The following is a 22,115-nucleotide window of genomic DNA, read 5'->3' on the forward strand; positions in this document are numbered from 1 at the left end:
TTATAAAAAGCCAATTCAAGTTTAAAGTTGAGTCCCTCCCAGAGGCCTTGTTTCTCAGATAGACACCCATTCTGATGAGCTCTAAAGTTTCTGGCATCTCTAGCTAGAAAGGACAGTCTGTGAAGTCCAAATCCAAGAAGTCTTGGAGATCAGACACAAACCAGCTGCATTCAGGATTTCTCTAGCACCGGCTTACAGAAAATAGTTGAGTCAAGGATAAATATTATGGTAAAATTTGCTTTTAAGAAACATAGAAACTCAAAGATTGAGTTTCTTTCTTTTTTTGTCCATTCACAATAAAATATTTACAGAGATTTGACATAATTATGTTAATTGCAACACACATAATGACCATTTCACTTTATAAAGCAAATTTTAATCAGAGCTACGCATATTTTTCTGAACTTTAAGAGCCTAGATTAGAGGCTCAAAATAGTGAGAAACATGATATAAAAATGAGAAATATTACACACATGTAATCTCTTATCAAACACAATAAATGGCTAATTTCTTTTTCGTTTTTGGTTTTTTGAGACAGGGTCTCACTATGTAGTTGAGACTGACCTGGAACTCACTATGTAGCCAGGATGGTCTCGAACTCACAGCGATCCTCCTGCCTCAGCCTCCCGAGTGCTGGGATTACAGGCGAGCGCCACCATGCCTGGCGCTAATTTTTTTTTTTTTTAGGTTAATATAAGTAGTTTGCTCTTTCTGGAATTTTTAAATCAATTCCTAACAGAAATGGCATTCTTCAGTATGGCCCAGTCTTGGCCAAGACCTTGACATATTCAATAGCACTTAAAGTCTTTAAATTGACTTAAACATCTCTATTCTTGCAAGTTTATGTCTAGAGAGTTGGCTCTATTTGTAATGTTGGGTGATCACTAAGATTAAAACTGGGCCTTCAGCCTTCCAGGGTCAATGTTGTTATCCTTGGCTTGCATTTTTTGAAGTATTTATGAGTTTATTCACTTTATTTAATTATGACATCAAATGAAAATCTCACCTTGTGATGCCCAAATTCATTCAAAATACTTCCCAGTTTTCTGGTGTTGCTGTACGGTTTTTGGGCGGCAAGAGCAGGATGAGGATCACGCCAGTCGATGGAGAGGCGGTGATACCACAGGCGCTGACTCTCCAGAACGTGAGCTGATTTGACAGTAGGGTCAAAACGGTGCACTTCGCATCCGTCATTGGCCATGCTCACCTCAAAACGGGTATCGTCACTTCCCAGCCTGAAGAGGAAGAGGATGGAAATCAACAACAACAAAAACATAATGCAGCAAGGTGCTGGACTGACAATGTGACAGTTCCAAAGCCAATTTTCTTATCCTGAGATTTCTATTTTAATACAGGTGTAATTCACACATTCAATAAACTTTCTTTCCTCCCGAAATAAAAGCATTATAATTCAAACCCTCTGAATAAAATAAAAGGAAATTATTTGCTAAATGCAGACCAGAATATCACATGCTCAAGCATGTAGAAGCATATCACAAACATTTTTTAAAAAGATATAAATCATAGTAACAATGAGATAAATCGGGTTATCTGTTAGCGGTAAGACTTTCTCAAACTATGCCAAAAATACAATCCCCAGATTTGTTCCCTTGAGGAGAGGTGCATTCCACTAATGAGGTAATTTATCTCCTTTCTAATGTCCACAGTGCTGTGTAAGCATTTGCCTCAAAGGCAACAGCTGTTTTTTTAGAAATAGAGTGTATTTTCAAATAGCACAGCTGAAGAAAAGAAAAAAAGACAAATGTACACAGTTGTACCAGATCCAGAATGCAAGAAGCAAAAGAGGCCCTTTATCTAAATTCACATCACCAAAGGGAAAAAGTTACATATTAGTTATATCTAAGAATACAGTAAGAAGAAAAATCATGTAGACAATTAATATACTTACAAATATTTGAATTTATTTAGAAATATTTATTTGATGGTATGAGAATCATTGCTTCAACTAAAACATATATTTAAATGAAATTGACCAATAAACTGATTACCCCTTATCTGTCCAAAATTCTGTAATTATATGTATTTTAGTATACCAAAATCCCTTGCAATATCTGTAGTACATTGGCCAACTTGAACCCAAGCAGCAATGTTTTATTATCTTAAACAAACTATTGCATAATTTGGAAACATACAAGTTCAGTGGATAACAATTATTTATCAGGTCTGAGTCAACTAAAATAAGTCTTCAATATAGAGATCCTGTACCTACACCTTACGAATCTTATTTGCCTCCTTCATCCCTTCATCCTACTCACTGGATTCCATGACACGAAAGCCAACCTTCTGATGTCCCTCAGCTGTAGTTCTTTTGACCCTCTTTGGCTAGAAAAAGATTTAATAGTCCTCTTAAGTTCTCTTTTATATAGCAGGTCCTGCTTCCTATTTTTTAATTTTCTGTTGAGTCCACACATTTTAGACCATTGTACTATCTATCCATTTCTTCTCAATTTTTCCAATATCTAACCTGCTGTGACACATTGACTCATTGGCCCTAATTCTTCACCCATCTTTCATCCGCACTACTGCCATCCTGTTTGTGAGAGAGTGTACACCCTGCCCTTTGATTTTTTTTTACTTGGTCACGTGACTGCTCTTCTAGAAGGAAGTCACAGGATGCCAGCCCTTATCCAAGTCCTTGAGTGCTTCTGCTCACCCTCTGGTGATATAATCATGATAAAAATGTGCAAGACACAGCTTGTTGGTGTCAAGAAAATAAGAACTATCAGGAGCAGGAGGCAATCCCAGCTAGTCAATAGGTCTTCCATAAAAAACAGAACTTCCTTGGCCATCTTATTCTGAAATAAAGTATCCCAGTTGAGCCCAGCTTAGATCAGTTGAAGACAAGCTGGCCAGCAGACACAAAACTATATAATAAATAATGGGGATTTGAAGCCACAGAGTGATTTGATAAAAAGCAATAACTACCTGATATACCTGGTAATTGATACAAATCTGACTTTCAGCCAAAACTACACAGCATTTTTAGCACACAGATTTACATCTCTATAGATAGGATGTCACTGAAGTCACCTATTGCAAAGGCTTTTTCATTTCATTAACTTCATTAAAAGTCAGATGAGCAAAGCACTGTTAACATAGGTAATGCAGTAGGGAAGGATAGTTCATTGGCTTCACTGAGACAACATTAAGTGGGCTGGATGTAGCTCAGTGGTGCTATGCCTCCAGCTCAGTGGTGCCACGCCTGCCTGGCAAGCGCAAGGTCCTGAGTTCAATCCCTGGTACCAAAAATACCCCCACAACATTAAGTCAAAAACTACTCATTAAATACAACTTGTACTTATATATAATTTATATACTATAATATATACAATATATATAACATACATTATGTATGAACCTCCTAGAGTAAAAATGTACATACTTTCTTCCTCAGTTAATTTTCAGAATTTTTTCAAACATTTTCTACTCTAAAGCACATGCATGTATTTAATCAAGACCTTTAAAAAAATCATAAGAATTAAATTAACTGCATGCCATTTTGTAACTAATCATTTTGGCAAGGTATTTTATTATATATTGATATGTTTCCAATTTACACTAGTTTTTTAGAACTAAAAAAATTACAGATACACAAAAAAAATCTATTGTAAGAAGTATATCAAATGAAAAGTACAAGTTTTCTACCACTAGAAACTTAGCTGCTAATTCTGAGATTAATATGGTTGGCAATTTTTTGTGTACTTTTTTCAAAATTTTCCAGATATACACAAGTGTTTTCTATTATAAATTACCATAAGTACACACATACACATATAAGGTAATCATTAAGTAGTAGGGGTTGTTATATACAATATATATAAATTAATAACAGAACTATTTGTCATTTGTAAATTTTACCTTAAAAGTTACTTTTACTCAACGCATTTAATCTTAATATATAAGTATGTATTGTACTAGAAAGTAATACATTATACTTATTTAATTAGTGCTCTTAATTATTACTTTCACTTAAATTTCTGACTTTCACTTGGAATGGTACTTCTTCAGGCTTAGTTTAAATTAGTCAAAACTGTAGTAGGTACCAAAAGTAAGGTGAACAAATGGAATATATGAAGATGTAAAATACAGGCCAGGGTAGTAAAACCAGGAGTCAGGTTCTATCCTGGAGGGTCCAAGGCACATACATGTGACACTTCACCTCACAGTAGATGAATACAGGACACAGGAGTAGGGAGGAACACTGACAATCTCAGTGGTCTAGGAAATTGTCAGTTACTAAATAGCAAAGCCCTGCGAAGAACAGTTTTGTGTCAACCTGGCTCATTTCTGAATCTTTAGTGCTGGGGAAAGAAATGACACACAGGCACAACAAATGCTGCCATAAGTGAAAGAAAATTACAGCTAAGATCTGAAATTCCCATGATATACTGTACAGTATCCAAACATAGCATGTGGTAGGCTGCATTTCACTGACTTGTTCATGTACATGAATGCATATTTATAGAATACTTGATATGCACAAAGAACCATATAGGACGTAGGGAACAAACAGGTAATTAAACGTGGTTCTTGACCTGAGGAAGCTCACCAAGCAGTAATGAAGAGGTTTGAACAAATAACTATATTGACAACTATTATTCATACCAAGGATGTACTTAGTTCATAAAGAAAACATTTTATGTTGTTATTTAGCTGGAAAATTCACTGGAGAAAATTGTACTGGACAGATGTATTTTGCTTAATGTTTATTGCATGAAGCAAGAAGAACAGATCATTTGGGTTTCATATCAAGGTCTAAGACAACTGCTCCATTGTCATCCACCCTGTGTTTCCAGTCATCAGCAATGGTAGAAGGGGAAGCATTGGTCACACCTCTTCCTCTGGAGCCATAACCTGAAAGCTGTACACGTCACTTCCATTTACATGTGGCTACTTAGTGCTACAACAAAGGCCAAGAAACACAGCCACCAGTAGGGTGGCCATGTGCCCTGGTAATCTCAGGAATTCTGTTACCAAAGGAAGAACAGGAGAATGCATATTAAGGGACAATTAGCAGTTCCTACTATGACCCACTTATGAAACAGTTGAGCAGTTACAATCTATATTCAAATATACAAGCCTTTGAGTTGAGATTGCAACCTCAGCTTCCCTATGTGGGAGACAGAATTGTGTAACTCGTGTTTAAAATATTATTCTGCATGCATTAATGCTGGGCTTTGAGGTCACAGTGACTTTTCAACATAGAAAAATCATCAAATCTAAGAGCTCCTGAAGAAATAGAAAGGAGGAATTTTACAGGGCTAAATTTCCAAAGGCAATACAATAATAGAGTGACCACTTTAACTCTCCTTCTCTGATGGTTTAGAAAAAAATAATCAGGATCTCTGCATGCAGTTGTGTGGGTTGTACACTAAACAACTCTAGGAGACGCCGTTCACATCACAATGACCATAATGATGATTTTCTAGCAGATTGCAGTTGGTGTTCTTGAGGGAAGGCTGCTTCTTTTGCAAGTTGTACAAAAGTGTTTTTCAATTTTGGTGGTGCTGGAAATCAATCACATGCCCTTTCATACTACTGAAGGATAAAAGCTATGGATTGTGGGACTATGTTAGGTCTTTGGTTACTCTTTTAAAAGCACCCTTGAGAGTATAAAGGTGAGTGGCTTTTATGTTCCCTAGGTAGGGTCATAACTCAGTCCCCTAAGTTCACTAAAAGATGCTCAAGATCATTTGTCAGTAGAGAAACACAAATCAAAACCACAATGGGATAGTCCTTTACATTCACTAGGGTGGCTGTACCTGAAAAGTGCAATAATAATTAAGTTTTGGTAAAAATATGCAGAAATTAGAACCCTCATAGGTGACTGGTGGGTCATAGATGAAGGTAAAATGGTACATTCCCAAGCTAAATGAGAATATATGCCTACTCATAAACTTGTATGTGACTGCTGATCTCAACATTCATAGCAGTTAAAAGTGGAAACAACCCAACCCATGAGTGGATAAATAGAATGTGGTATATCTACACAATGGGACATTATTCAGACATAAAAGGAATGGAGTGCCAATATACGCTATAATGTAGGTGAATCCTGAAAATGGTATTCTAAATGAAAGAAAACAGTCACAAAAGACTACATGTTGTATGATCTTATTTACATGAAATGTTTAGAATATGTGAATCAATATAGACAGAAAATAGAGTGACAGGTGCGTAAGGCTGGAGACCTCCGGGTTACGGAGATAAAAGTTGAAGGAAAATTGGGAGTAGCTACTGTCAGGTACAGGGCTTCTTTTGGGGGATGATGAACGTTTTAAATTAGTCGTAGTGACTAGAAGCCATTGAGTTCATTACGTTAAATATGTGAATTTTAACTCGATGAAGCTGTTTGCAAAGCTAAAATATATAAAGTAAGCCAAAGCAGGTATGAGAAAAGCTTTAAACCTTCATCACTGAAGGGAGAGGGTTTGGAAGAGGTAAGACAGTTAATACTTTCGCTGGGAGTTTCAGTACTTTGTCCTTTATTCCAGCAGGAAGCAGAGAATCTGGCCAAGTGGTTATATAGATGTACAAACTGCCAACTGCCAGAGGGGGAGAAATAGGATTTGCAAAGTATAAATGACATTTAATGGTAGATATAACATATTTTATAATTATTGATTTGTGTTTAATAACATTTCATGAACTGCCAAGATTTTTATCTAAAAGATATATTCTCAACAGGAAAACAGCACTTTTGAAAGAGTGAAATGGATTTTATCTAGGGACCCCCAAAAATTCCTCTCTTTATATATCAAGCACCAGTATTATATTTCGCATGAAGAGATAACAGTATAGCTATGATATTAAAAGTTCATGGAGAGGTGATGAGGAAAAAATGTCTAAAAAGGGACCTTTTACAATATTCTTATTCTCCTGTGGAATTCAGTATACATAGCATGTACTACACTAATATTATTTCTTCCATCTTAATTAAGACAAAAATATTTGACTCTGAAGCTTGTTCCTTCTTGCAATGCTCCCCAAAACTTCTAGGTTTTCTGTGTAAAATATTGGCTCTTGCTGCTCCTGTGTCACTGGTGAAATCTTGTGTCTTACACTAAGAATTTCAGTTTTTGAAGATGAAAATTATGACCTCTGATAGAACTAAAGGGAGGAATGTTTACCTTTGTGAAAGGAAAAAGAAGGTGCTCTTCTCCTCTTCAATTTATCCCCTGTGCCTTCCCAACCACGGCTCAGACAGCTCCCCTCCACTATCTTTACAGGACAACTGCAGGGAAGATCCTGAATGAAGTGAAGTACAAGATATGAACCTCTAATCCTGAAGCCTCTCACTATCTCTCTCTCCTCTTTCTACTTCTTCTCAGTGCCTTGCCCTGTTTTCACTGGTCCATCCCACCCCATTTCAAAAGTCCAAAGGGCTGAGTTTGAATTTGCATCAGAACATCACAGAGTGCATTGTGTCAGACAAACATCCTTTACAATGACTGCAGTAAAAAGCTTTGACTCCTAGTAAGGAAATTTCAGTCATCAGAGGAATGGCAGCAGTGATACCAGCTCTTGGGCTGGAGGAAAGGAGGTAGGTCAGATCCGATGTAAGGCCACTGGCCTCTGCCTTCCAAATCTTGTGTCCTCATTCTGGGAAAGTTATTGCCCCACTGTAGCTACATCTTTGGTTTGCGTGGGAATTCTGGGTCTCGTGGCTGCCAAAGCCCTGGGGCGTGGAGCACAGACAGCCTGTACGCAACACCCCGTATGACTCACCACCTGCCCTCCCCATCTGCCATCACCCCAACACTCCCAGGTGCTGGGTCCAGGGCATGTTCCCTCTGACGCTCTTCATTTCAGGACCAGCACTGCTAGTCTGGTTCTTCCAGTGTTAGCCGAGCTCCCTGTCCCTTCAGCATGAAGTTTGCCGGAGCAGGGAAGCTTGTCTGGATCTCCAAGTCACAGTGCAGTTAGCACCACCACCCACAATTCAAAGCTTCCTTTTTTAACCACCAGAAATATTTTCTTTAGTTTCCACTTTTCAATTAGGCGCTTTTATGTTTTTATCAGATATTAACCTCTATAATCTATTTATTTCTTTCCTCAGTGGAATTCAAGTGTTCTCATCTGTTCCTTACAAAGCTGATTTTCTGAATGCTGAACAATTTAAAAGAAAGTCAGGAATTGCCTTTTTCACTGTAATAATCTAAAATCCTACTATAGAGCAATTTTATCTAACAGCTCTGCAGAGTGTAAGGAAAGAAAAAAGGAAATTTTTAAAAATTTCCCCCCAAACAACTCTCCAGGTTTTATTTTATTTTATTCAGTTATATGCTTTAAATGAGATTGTTCCAGGGTATAAAATGTGAAGTAAAATATAAAGCAGTTCAGAGCAAGAGAAAGAATCAAACTGAGATCTTCGATTTGCATGTGGTACTATGCAATTATTTTCTGGCCCACTTTCATACCATATGAATACAGTAAACTCCTGTCACAACTTCGCATTCCTCCTATACTCTTGAGGCTCAGCTGGCAGACTCCCAGGAAAAAAGTCCAGTCCTAACCAACTGGCTGAGCAGTTCATCATCTAATGCAAGCCTCCACTCCAACAAGACTTTACATAGCAGGCATGTATCGAGGGCCTCCTGTATGCCACGCCGCACCAATGGGCATCACCAGTATATATACCTGCATGCAACCCATGTAAGGCTATTTCCACTATCCATAAACTCATATTTATATCTTACATTCTTTAATCTGCAAGAACTGGCTACTCTGGTTCATTACAGCTTGATAGCAACTGTGATCTCTCTGCTCCCCCACCTTTGAGGAGGACTCCACATCCCCGGCTGTCTGCCCCTAATCCCGACAGTAGGATTCTGGCCGGAGCTGGCAGAATGTAAACCAAGGGGGAGGCGATGAAAACTACAGAGGAGGAGAAGGCACATGGCATCTGTCAGAGTCCACAGCACTGTTTGAAAAGAACTTCAATGGTGTAGCCCAAGAACCTACCTACCTCCTACAGAGAGTTGATGGAACAGGGTGTCCCCAGCAGAAATAATTCCCTCCTGCCTGTTTTTGAGACATATATCATTCATAAGTTCAGGACTGTTTATAAAAATACTGATTGATTCGGTGAAATAATACTCATTCTTTATAAAAAAAAACTGTCTAAATCCATTTTTGTATTTAGGTCATTTTAGTAAATGCATATTAACTTTTCTCCATTTTGAAAAAAATTACACAATTATCATGAGAATGGCTTTTAATTTCTTTTAAAAATACAAAACCATATGTAGATTTATCATTGGTACAAAACATAAAAACCCCGACAGTGGGCCACTCAACACCGTGTACAAAGTGTCAAACACACTCTATCTTTTCCACCTCTACTCATTAACGTTCTTCTCTCTTTATAATAAGGGTGCTCTGATTCTACCTGAAAATCATTGGTTTCACCAAGAGGATCTCTGTCAAATTGAGAAGTGAAGCTCCCAACACCAACTTGTTAACAGCAGAATAGAAGAAAAGTGGGCCAGTGATTTAGCTCAGTGGCACCACGCCTGTCTCACTAGTGCAAGGTCCTGAGTCTGATCCCTGGTTTTAAGAGAGAGAGAGAGAGAGAGAGAGAGTGAGAGAGAAAAAAGAATAGAGGAAAAGTGGCTCTGGTCAAGGTGACTTGGGTAATCTGCCCAGCCTGCAGCTGCACAACACATCAATCTGAAACAAGGCCCAAGTAGAGGCAGAGCGCCTGTGTATACTGCAAGCAGTCGTAACTTTGGGAAAACTGTGCCTGCCTGTGCGAGTGGGTGGGGTTTGTACTTACCCTAAAGAGTAGAGGCGGCACTGCTTGCTGCGGATTTGATGAGCTAAGCCAAACCTGTCGTCAAGACACACCAACCAAGGCTTGTTTGCAGGGCTGGAGTCGGTAGCCAGGCTGTCTGTGCTCATGTGATTGCATGCAATCTGTGGAAATTGGAAATCAATATGAATAATTTAAAATGCTGGATGATAAACGGCAGGTAGAGACTTACTGCTTCCCTGGACCCTGAAAGCCTTAATAGGAAAGTTATGTCTTCCACTGCTAACTGCTCCCCTCCCCGGGGAACCACAAGACTGCTGCAAAATGTTCGGAGGAATTTCAGTTACATACCAGATAAGAAGTAACTTCATGAAGGCTCGATGTAGGTTTGAAGGGAGGTGATGAGCTGCTATAGCCATTTGCCCAGACAGCGGATCAGGAGCAGAGATGGGAGGGAGAGGCTCTGCAGAGGTGCGTTAGTCTGGGAGGACGAACAGACATGGACAGGGAGGCTCTGACAGAGAGGGCATGCAGACACAGCACAGTACAGAATCCCCACTGCAAGATGTTGTTAACTACGGGCACAGATCTCAGAAGCATGCTCACAAGGTTATCTCTCCCTCAGTTCAGGCAGATAAGGTGGGCCATAAAGTCACAAAGATGGATTGTGTTTCCCAAGGTAGATAGCTGAGCAAGGGTTAAGTGAAATTATGAGACAGTCCCTGCTGATAAGATGGTATTTTTCTAAAGAAACTGCTCTAATGAGCTTCCTCCTGGGAAAGAAGGGCAAGAGTCCCAGACAGAAGGTTCTTAGAAGCTAACCAAGGCACTTTTTTTTACACATCTATCAAAATTAGGTAAGAAAATCAAGGGAATGTAAGTCTAAGTGAAGCAGAAATAAATTTCTAACTCCAAGTGCACATTAAACAAACGTACTTTACAAAGGATGCTGATTTGTGCTTGAGATCTGTGCTGTTTGCATGGCTGACGCTGCTGGAATGGAAGCAAGTAAGTCTGTGGCCAAGATATTCACCTTGCTGAGCACCAGTATCCACCTCCTCATCCCTCCAAACTCTCACAGTCACCACATGAAGCTCTTGCTGTCACATTATAGACTATGGACCCCTTCAGATGCAAAAGATGTTTTGAGGTTTGTTGCTTAAATTCATTAGAAAAAATAACAGCAAGGATTTTCTTCTTGACAAGATATTCCAGAATTGCCTAATCCATTTATGCACCTGATTTTCCCAAGTTTTATTCTAAGAAGTGCACAGAGCTATTCAGATAGTATATCTGCGTTACTATTGCTATAACCTATGGCTGGCCTGGTGAGACTGTCCTGACAGTATTGAGAGTCTTCTCCTAGAATTGGGACAAATCAAAGGAAAGTTAAAACAGAGATATTCTTTTCCTTCAACCCAATATCTTTCTACTTCTCTATCTCCAACACTCTTGAAGGAGAAAAACAATAATGGAAAATAGAATTGAATTTTCTCTCAAGCAACTACTACAGAATAAATTAACTAGGTGCATCAACATATTAATCTGTATAATTCATCTTCTACTATTCCCCCATAAGAAATGGAAGTTATGCTGTGCCTGTCTACATCTTCTTCCCCACCCATCCCCCCAAAGGAAGGGAAGGTGCTACTGTAATTAGTCAGAGCACTGTTGGCTCAGTTGGCCCTTAGCTCCTAGAGGACAGATGGGCACATTTGCTCACACTCTTCTCAGTGCCCTGCCTCCAGTAGGAAGCTGGCTGGTCCAGGGAAGTCCTGTGGGCCTCACAGCATTCCTGGACTTCATAAGCTAGAGCAATTTGCTCAAAGGCAGTTTCTGGAATGCTTTTATTTAAAAAGCTATGCTGATTCCCATTGCTTTTGCTCTTGGTGAGCACTTCTCTACCAAGAACTTCCAAATGTGAGCTAGGCTATGTATGTTCAACAGGTCCTTTGCTCAAGTATTCCTTCTGATATAACCAAAATCTAACTCCAGCCTCTTTCTTAGTGTGTAAGGCATGATCTCACCTGTATCAGAATCTCTTGGGAGATACTTAGAACTGCAGGTTCCTGGGTTCCACTCCACATCTGCAAAGTCAGAATCTTTGAGACTAACACCTGGGAACATGAATTCTAAGAAGCTTCCCCAGTTAAATCTTATGCAGATGGTCCTGAGAGCTCACTGGAGGACTTGGCCTTTTGTGAAGCTCAGAGAAATGTTCCAGACTGGTCTCACTTGTGTCTTTGTGAATTAAGGGAAGAAGATATTCTTGGGTCAGGGCTTTCAACTGAAAGTGTCACCCTCTCTGACTTCAACTCCAGCAAAGGACCAGAGTGATTGTCGGAGCATCAGCCAGAAGCCTCCAGAAGTCAGGTATGAAGGGCCAAGAGTCAGGATTTTAAAATCTATTTTCTCTTCCTTTGCCAGCATCAGTAGCTAAGGTTTTATTCTATTAAAGATAATGCTTTGTCTAATTAAGCATTTCTTCCTATTCAATGATTTTATCTTGCACAGACATCTCCCTATTACAGAGACATTCTTGTCTATGCAGTCTCTCTAATAATGTTCTTCTTTCCTCCCTTCATTCAGACATAAACCCATGGTAGTTATGCAGTTTTAGCCATTTATTAACCATCTCACTGACAGACATTTGTTTTTCAAAATAACTAGGACTCCTCCATAAAATTCTGCTCCTAAAATTAATTAAATATTGAGTTTTTTCAAACTTTCTAATTAAGATCTATGGCCAGGGCTTCAATAAATCTTGCAAGCAAAATAAGTGAGAGCAGCAACTCTGAGCTAAGCTTCAACTCCAGTAATTATACTCCCTGTCCGCCTCGTAGTTTTAACCACATAAAGTAAAGGAATATAGACTCCAGGAAAAAAAAATGTTTTCTGAAATTATTTTCAGTTATTTAGCTGAAATGGATCTAATTTATTCTCATTTCTTTTTGCATCCCAGAAGTTTAAATAGTATGTCTGCCAATCCCTAAGGAAAATGGGACAAAAGAAGTCCATAATATTTAGGGATTTGGGACAGTAATTACTTTAATAACCAACTGTCTCATTATTTTGAAACATTCAAGGGCAGAATTGTATTTTTGTTGTTTTTGTCCTGGGGTATGTGTGTGTCTTTTTGTGTCCCTGTGTCAGAGCAAGAGCAAACATAATAGATACCACTGTTACAATGTTGTAAAGTTATTGTCTGAACCTCCAGAGCCTGAGTTCTTAAATTATTTTTACAGATAGACGGGTAGATAATTACACAGATATATAATAGAAAAACGGGTTTCAAAACATATTTTATTTTTTCATATCTAAAACAGCCACTGTTGCTTAGAGTGATTTTGTACTGCAAGGCTTACTTCCTGGAGGCATATGGTTTGGGGGTTGCCATAAAAAGCTGAATCTGGAAAGTTTCTGCAGAACACAGCACTGTGTTTATGATTTAACCATTTCTTGATAGCAGCAGACAGTATATCAGTGCCTACAGAACCTTGTTTTGCAGACATGCTTTTTCATGTTAAAGATATATACCTAACTAAACTAAACTCGATGCTCTGTGTACTCTACTCACACGCCATAACCTTTGCTGTTTCATTAAAAATGCAGAGCCCTACCCTGCCTCCAGGGTGCCCACAGAGCACCAGTCCAGTCAGAGCATGCCCCCGGCCCTACCATGCCTCTATTCCCAATCTCCCTTGACCTGGAGTGCCTTCTCTGCCCTCTCTCTCCCTCCGTCAGAGGACACATGCCACCCTTGCACTCCAGATGTTTAGAGGGAGGAGAATATTTATTCAGGTTTGACATCCCAGAGCCCAGCACAGTGCCAGCCACAGAAGAGGTGCTCAAAAAATTTCTGCTGCGTCAATGCACGAAAAAATCAAATTCTGGACCTTTCTGTACAAGTTTGAACAATTGTGGAGATTTTTTTTTAAATTTAAAAAAGCAGCATGAGAGGATGGGGGTGGAATTCACTTTAGTACTTTCAAAAAATTTCTTTTCCTAGTCCGTTATGACTCACTCCTGCTAACTGTGAAATTTTTAAGTTACAGTGACTCTCATATTCTGCCAGTTTTGCAGGCTTCCATTGTCAAGATGAGTTCTAAATGAGGCATAAGCCACAAAAGCAGCCAAAAAGTTCTGCATTACACGGAGGGGGAGGGCGCAGTGGTTAGCATGGGATTCTGATAAAGAACCGCCCAGTGCCATTTGTGATAGCTCCCACCTGCTGGCCTCCTACTGAGCTGGAAGTGTAGTAGAGCACAAGACTTCACCTGGAAAAGATGGCTCCTGATTACAAGACCACCGTGAGATCTGGAACTTTATCTCACTTTCTGCAGGACAAGGCTCCTTCTAGTGAGCTCTGAAGGAATTTAGGATGCGCCATCTCAAAATACATCCAACTGGGACACTGATTATTTCAAGCTGAAATCACTTGAGAAACTGAAACTTCAGAAAGGGACATCTGGTTTATCTTTTCCTACCTGAAGCAAGCCATAGAAGTTTTTCTGGGGAGGGATGTCCTTCCCATCCCAAGACTGGAAAAGAAGCTTAATCACCAGAGACTGGTAATTGGGGCTGCAAAGAAACTGAATAAATAAACTTCTCAAAGTACCCTTGATCTTTGACTAGCATTTATTTCCCCTCCCCTCAACCATATCTCTTCACACCATCCCTAAATTTACCACCCCAGTCCAGAGATCCATTTTTCCCATCCTTTATTCACAAGTTTATTGTTTTTGTCTAAAAGATATAAAAACATCATTCCTTAGTCATTTCTTTGGCTCTCATTCTCTTGTTGAAGAGAATGCACATTTACATGTGCATGTAAACTTATAAAACTTTTATACTTTTCACTTATTTATCAGCCCTTGTATTGAACAGTGTCCTACATCTACCCAAAGGGCCCACACAAGAATTAAGGGGAGTAAAGGGAACCTTTCTCCCCTAGGGCTTCAGCAACTAAACCTCTATCACTGCACTCACCAGGCTGGATAATAATTATGCATCATTTATCTGCCTAAGGTCTACATCAGTTCTAGCATGTTGTAGGTGCTCAAAAATACAATGTTATTAATAATGCTATCACACTCTCTATGAAGCACAAGATCACAGAACTGGGAGAGACATCAGAAATAACTGATCCAATCTCTTCCTTTTCAAGATCAGAAGGGTGAGAGCCAAAGAAACAAAGTAAATTGCCTGAGGTTACAACATCAGACTGTATTACATCAGAGGATACTCCAGTTTTTTAAAGAATTTTTCTCCTCTCGGCCCAGGGCTCATGGTAAGGGTCCAAGAGGAATCTGAAACCACCATGTTATGCCTCAAGATCACCTTCTAAGTTATATAACATTAACCTAAAATACATATAAAATGAAATTTGAAATCTTGCAACTAGCAAATTAATTTTGGAAGGTCGAACATATAGATCACAAATTCAGTTTACAAATTTAACAACTCTCATTTTTCTCTGGGGTCTTGAAGAGTTTTTAAAAGTCATAGCTTCCCATCCTTTGTGAAAAAAAAATGATAAAATTCCCAATATTTTAATCAAGTCTGTATAAATCCACCCAATTAACTTGCAGCAGCAAAATACAGTAAAAAGCACAAGGACCGATTTATCATCCCATCACCCACAATTAATTTCACAACCTTTTAATTCTACGTTTGGGTGACAAGTATTAAAATCCCTATGATTCTCTGACTATATTATATGAGAAATGGAACTTTCTTTTACACCTAAACCAGCTTCCTAGAGACCTAACCATCCAGTCTCTCCAATGGATGAAAAGCAGTTTCATTGCCAGCAAGGTTCAGGAGGACAAGGTTGCTGACAGCCAGTAGGCTGGAGACAGTACCCCTTAGGTCAGGCAAGGTTCACAAGGCAATATCTTGAATGGGTCTACGATCAGCTGGCAAGCAGTCCGAGTTCTTAATTTACCAGCAGCTCTCAGGCCTAGGTCTCCTCCTCCAACTGCCTCTTCCCCAGGACCAGGCAACTTGAGTGTGGAACTTTCTGATGAACGTGTCAGGAGCCACAGACTCCCCTAACAGATGGGCTCCCTGGCTGCCTGGGGCACAGACTGTGCAGTGAGTTGGGCAGGAGCTGCCACTGTATATTAAGTCACTGATCAAGGCCACAGAGGCTCAGTAACAATTTAAAGTGCTCCGAGGAGAAGGAGCCTTTGGATTCATTAACTTCTCATTGTTCTGCCTCAAAGTCTCCTCTGCTGTCTTGCCCAATATGTCCCTGGCCTCCACATGTCTGAGGCAGAAAAGCAAGAAGGCGAATGCCTCCAAATCCAGAACAGAGCTTGAGCCTGCAGATGATGGCTGTTTTGTGACACACTTGGCAGCCTAATCGCAGGGATGAATCTGTTGCTTGAAATGCTTTTCCAAAGCAATTTTCTAAAGTGGATCTTTAAAACACTTCGGCATGAATCATTGGAACAGTTCAGCTTGGTGAGTCTCCTGAAAGGAAGAAAATGCCCTAGCAAAAGGAAGCCTCTTATCCACCTCCAGGGGAATGAATACATTTAAGCAACAACGCCTGGGAAACCAGGTCCCTGCCTGGAACCTGTCAGAAACTCCCCACCCCTCCCAGACAACCCGTTCTTTCTAAGTGGCAATCGGTGCCCTTTACACTGCTTCCAAACCCATTTGAATTGGAAACACAACCTGAGTGGTGCTGATATATCTCAAGAATCTCCAGGCTTCTTCATCCAAAGACTGAGCAGGGCCTGCCCAGGGCTGGAGCTGTATTTGCCACCGGGGACCCTGTGAGAGAAGAGAACACAGGCAGCATGTAAGGCATGGGGAGCTGGGCAGGGTGGGGAGAGTATCACACGGGTCAAGGTTGCCTTTGTGGTCGCCAAGGCGAGCACGTGTGCACAGAGGCAGCCAGGAGCTCTCTTGGAGCTGTTGTCATTAAAAGTACACGGGTCACAGGGAGACAAATGAGGCCAGAGAAAGTCCAGTGCGCAAGTGAAGCAGGAGATAGCAATGGCCCTAGGGACGGTCTAACTTGGTGCTTCGGTCAAAGGCAAACTTCACCCCATCAGGCAGTCCTTTATGGCACCTGGGAGGGCAAAGTCTTTTGTCTACTGTCATTTCCTAACCTTTGAACTTCAGGACTATGTGCATCCCTAAGAACCAGTTTCGGGGTGTGTAGCACCATAGCGTTGGAGTCTCATGCTTGGACCTGTCCTGGGGCAACGCCACCTAGCTGCTGAATGTGGGGGCAAGGACCCAGGAGCTGTCGCCACCTGCCCCGGTGAGGGTGGCTTTCTAGTACTGTGAAGAAAGCCCCGCCTTTCAGCAGAGGACACGAGGTGCTCCCACAAACCCACTGGTTAGGGATGAGCCCCTCAGCCCCCTTTTGCAGCAAGGGTCAGCAGATGAAGGGCTAAGAAGCAAAATGGAAACCCCTCCAATTTCACAAGGAAGCTTACTCAGGAAGTCCTTTTGCGACCTCCATACTACAGTTGTCACCACCTAGGACCTCCAGGAGGCTTGCTGTGATTCCAAGGGGAAGGGACAGCTCCACCAATAGGATGGGGAAGGACTGAGGGAGCAGGAGAAGCTGGCAGGGCAAATATCTAGTGTTAGGGAAGACTCTCGGGTTCCTGCAGAGTGGTCAGGAAGGGCCCGCAAGAGCCCATTTCAGGTGATGGAAGCAAAGGAGGGTTCGGGGAACAAGAGGAAAATCTATGCATATACTTTGCTTCCCAGGCACCTACTGTGGCAGGAACTGTCACCCCAAAAGGAAACTCCTACACAGGCTTCCCATGAGATGCATTAGTACAAATCGGGCTGATTGCCCTTAGATGGGGTGGCTTGGGTGACTCGGGGCTAAAATAAAAACATGGAGAAAGCGGGGAGGGGTCATGTGAAGGTCTGAGATGAGTACAAACCCTGCGGATGTGACAGTGTTGTCCCAGTTTAGGCAGCATTGGACTCTTATCTTTGCAGAGTCCTAGAGACCCCTGTCTCCACACCCCAGCAGACTGTGCACCCTTGCCATGCTGAGCGCCACACGGCCCCCCTGGACTGGAAGCACATCCCTGGCTGCTTGCAGGCTGCCTTTCTCTCGGGGTCCATGGGCAGGGTTGGTTTCCCAGGTGTGCTGCCAGTGCAGGCTCAGCAGGGGCATGCTTGGTTTATTACTCTGCTGACACAGCCTTGAAACTCTCAGTAATTTTGAACAGGAGACGCTGTATTTTCACTTTACCAGAGGCTCTGAAAATTCTGTAGCCAGTCTGCCCTGGGGGGCACCTTGCTCAGAAGATGGTCTCTCCTATAGCTGTTCATGCCCAGCGAAGGTTGAACAGGCAGACTGAAATGAAAGAGGGGACAGTAGCTAATACATCTTCCCAGGGAAGGCCTCCATGCCCATCTCTGAGTTAGCTGTGGATTATCATTTTGCCAAGCAATATTTATTGAGCATCAGCCACTCTGTGCCCAGCCCTAGGAAACACAGTTCTGAATAAAACTTGGACTGTCCTAAGAGGCATCATGGTCAGGTTGGTGAATAAGAGGCCCAGGTATGTACAAAATAACTTTGATAAAGAAATGTGGCAACATTTGGGAGAGTCATACTTCTCCCGGACACTATTTGCTTCTGTAATCACAAACTACAGGCACATTTAAACACAAATGCCTTTTTGCTTCCCTCAGTCACATTTTTTCCACGTCAAAGGGACAGAGTGTCTTCCCGGGTCACCATACTGTCAGCACAGTAATACAAGATCCACAAGAGCCTGGGGCCTGAAACTTCCATTAGCGGTCATGGGACTACTCACAAGTGCCCCAGCATCTGGCCCCAGAGCCTCCCCATGAAAATGATGAAGTTGACATGCACGGTTTTCCTCTAAGTCAGGTTCTATTGTGGGTCAAACAGCACATATTTTAGACTTTGCAGGCCATACGGATTCTCTCACATCCCTTCACCTCCTGTTATAGCTCAAAACAGCCGCAGACAGTAAGTAAATAAATGGCGTGGCTGTGCTCCAACAACGCTCCATTTACCAAAACAGGCCACAGGCTGGATTTGGTCCACAAGCTGTAGTTTGCTGACCCCTGATGCAACTGATCCTAATTTGGAGGCCTGCTGGCCTACAAGAGAGTGATTTCTTAGGATGGTACGAGGCTAGACAGACTGTGATACGTGGGTTGAAACCAACTTTGTCATCTGGATGACTCGCAAATATCAGTCAGAGTCCCTCCCCGCAGGATAATGGGGAGAACTTCAGATTGGCTACTGCAAAGAATTTTACAAAGGCGAGGACAGGGTTTGAGGAAACTGAAAAGGGATAATGCAATGCCGGTGGCTAGTAACAGCAGAGAGTCTTGAGGAGCCCAGGAAGCGATATGGAGAAACACAGACTCCAGCCTAATTGTATTCCTGTTCAACCTCCTGCCTCCTGTTGGCCAAACCCAAAGGGAAGGCAGAGAAGAGGGAGCTGTGATTGGCTCATGCAGTCAGCCTCCCAGGTAACAGCAGGTGGAACAGGATGAAAACAGGACCCTGTGGGGAAAGAGGAAGGTCTCCAGGACAGCGTTCTTTGGAAAGAGGTAGTGAGGTTTGACCAAGAAGTTATTCACCAGTGGACATCTGAGCCTCATGCCAGGCTCTGAGTTACAATTTCATATAAGACACAACTCTGTCAACCAATAAATGTAACAACTGTAGGGGCTCTGACAGAAATCTTTATAGGGCACCATCGAGGTAGAAAGAGACAGAGTTTTGAGTATTACTCCATAAAGAATGCTGGAAAAATGCAGATCATGGGAAATAGTCCCTGCTCCTAGAAGCCCGAAAGCACATCTAGCATCATTAAAGGGACACTTGAAACAGAGCATTTGCATTTAACCTGGGGTAATACAAAAGCAACTTCACAGATCAGTAATTGTGAATCCAGATGATGAATCAATGTGGTAAAACCATAGAATTACCTTACTGATCCACAAATTCTTGCAGTCCGATATTTCTCAGGGTGAGGAATCTCAGGTGGAAATGCAGTGGCACATTCAGCAGATAGAGGCCCTGAGAAATGCTCTGGCTTAATGCTTTGATTGAGCTGTTTAAAAAACATTTCACATAAAGCAATGTTCTTATTGGAATCAGCCTGACAGTGATTCGTGATTATTTCCCCATAGAAACCACTAGCTTTTGTCATCTCTTTCATTATCATTTGTCTTAATTCTCTAGTGCACTCACCAACATTTGTCCTTCTCAAATTCCCACAAACAGAATTCTCTGAGCAACTTCAAACACCAGAAAAGGGCAAATCCCATCGTTTCCTTTTAAATTTTTTTTCATTATCATGATTTTACTCTACACAATTTCCTAAATGCCAGGGTTCGTTAAATGCTTTCTATACATGAGCTTCAAATAGCAAATGGTCCTAACAGTGGCACCATCATGGCTCCCAAGAGACGGGAATGAAGATTCCCAGGCCTATCTATCCATCAAGCTTCCTCTTTAAATATGTGAAGCCATAATTTAGCAGAAGGTAGAGGGAGGTACCATCACTTCGGACTGGTCAGTCTGTCTGACCCTAGCAGGCCTGCACTGAAACATTAAGTGGTGCATTACAGTGAGTTTCCCCGGGGAAGTGGCCCTGCTCCTGGGCCTCCGAAGGGATGGGAATCCCTTTACTCCTTTGAAATCTGTGGCCCTGCTCCTAAACTACAGCAGTGCCAAACAAAGAGGCCTTCTCTATGTCAGACAAGTTTCTCAGGCCAGGCAGGGTCCTGAATTTCCAAGAAGTAGCCCCCTTTTTGTTTTGCAATGTCTGGCACCTTCTCCAAAGACTGTGCATTAGAAAGCTGACTTTTTCTAATGAGAGGCAAAAACCTTCCTTACACAGAAAAAACAAATTAAAATTAAGGAGGTTCTTTACACACTGACTTGTAACTGTTTTGCAGACATCTGAGATTCTACTTCTCAAAGGGTAAAAAGTGATCCCTGAGTGATTCTGTGCATCAAGATAATGGATCTGACTCAAAGAGATTCCAATGAGCGCAGTCATGAGGCTTCTGGATATTTATATCATTTGTGATCTCAGCATTCAATTTTGTTTCTTAAAAAAAGAAACTGATTCTTTCAGGACTCTAAGCTGAATTCCAAGGTTTTACTTCCAAAAGATAATGCGTAAAACAAAGTGATCTTTTAAAAACTTCTTTGCTGGGAAAAGGGGGAGGGGACAGGGGACAGAGAAGAGAAAGAGGAGGCCCACCCGTGACCTAGAAAAGAGAGGCATGGAGTCTGCCTAGTGCAAAAGCTGTCTTTGTTTCAAAAACTTGGAGTAACAGCTTTCTTCTTCACACTTTCCTAACACTCATGAATGACCTCATGCAGCCCATGAAAAAACTGTCCAACTAAGAATGGTGCAAGGGGGAGGGGACAGGGGACAGAGAAGAGAAAGAGGAGGCCCACCCGTGACCTAGAAAAGAGAGGCATGGAGTCTGCCTAGTGCAAAAGCTGTCTTTGTTTCAAAAACTTGGAGTAACAGCTTTCTTCTTCACACTTTCCTAACACTCATGAATGACCTCATGCAGCCCATGAAAAAACTGTCCAACTAAGAATGGTGCTATCATCAGATTTACCAGGAATTTTTCATATAAGAATGTTTAAACTTCTTGGGGGAGATGGGTTAAAAAAAATTAAAGATAAAAGAAGCCAAAAGGAAGCTTCTGGTGATCCATTCCTGTGTGTCAATGCTGTGGCTCTCTGGGGATGATGGTTTATTTAAATGATCAATTTTTTTATCATGAAGGATGATCGATAGAATGCTTAGGATAGCTTTCATAAAATTTCAAAATTCCCAAATCCACATTCCCACTGTCACGGAGCTCTGAAAAAGTTTTAGAGCCAGCAATTTTCTGTGGGAAACACAATTCTCTGCTTTATGGTTGTGCCCCTGGAAAAGAACTAAGTTGTGAGTCCTGGACTCAAATTAAACAAGACATTGAGGGTGTGTTGATGTGTTGATCTCTGGGAGAAACAAACCAGAAGAAATCAAATAGAATTGTTTAGTAGTTTTGTTGCAATTCTGTGCTAATTAAGAGCATCTGTTGGTGGGCAGGGAACAATGACTGGAGGGAATTGTTTATTTCACTTTTAAAAGACAAGGGGGGTTGAGGAAGTTGTTGGGGGAGGGCGAGGCCCAGAATGGCGTCTGGACTGAACAGGAGCCCAGCCACAGCTGACTGACTGTGGGCATTAGCTGCTGGGTTTCTCTGATGCCCTGAGATGAAAGTGCTTTTATGCTCACACTAGAATACGACCAGGGGTAAAGTGGGCCCCGCACGCCTTCCCCTCAGCGTTTTC

General features: G+C 41.4%; 1 protein-coding gene across 12 annotated transcripts in view; it reads right to left on the minus strand.

Annotated features, from left to right (window-relative positions):
• The window catches only part of Mettl24 (methyltransferase like 24), a 167,990-nt gene that overhangs the window by 55,776 nt on the left and 90,099 nt on the right, over nt 1–22,115 (minus strand). For 10 of the 12 annotated variants that reach the window (XM_033763443.1, XM_033763444.1, XM_033763447.1 and 7 more), the window contains 3 exons: nt 16,460–16,558; nt 9,800–9,939; nt 1,007–1,235 (listed from right to left, as the gene is read on the minus strand). In XM_033763443.1, the coding sequence (XP_033619334.1) occupies nt 1,007–1,235; nt 9,800–9,939; nt 16,460–16,558 (468 nt within the window). Of the gene's footprint in view, nt 1–1,006; nt 1,236–7,151; nt 7,264–9,799; nt 9,940–10,126; nt 11,793–16,459; nt 16,559–22,115 lie in introns of those variants that run through there. The other 2 variants (XM_033763452.1, XM_033763453.1) reach the window with 2 other exon arrangements.

This window comes from Fukomys damarensis, unplaced genomic scaffold (genome assembly GCF_012274545.1).
Source record: "Fukomys damarensis isolate Sample0158 unplaced genomic scaffold, DMR_v1.0_HiC HiC_scaffold_14, whole genome shotgun sequence".
Classification (NCBI taxonomy): domain Eukaryota; kingdom Metazoa; phylum Chordata; class Mammalia; order Rodentia; family Bathyergidae; genus Fukomys; species Fukomys damarensis.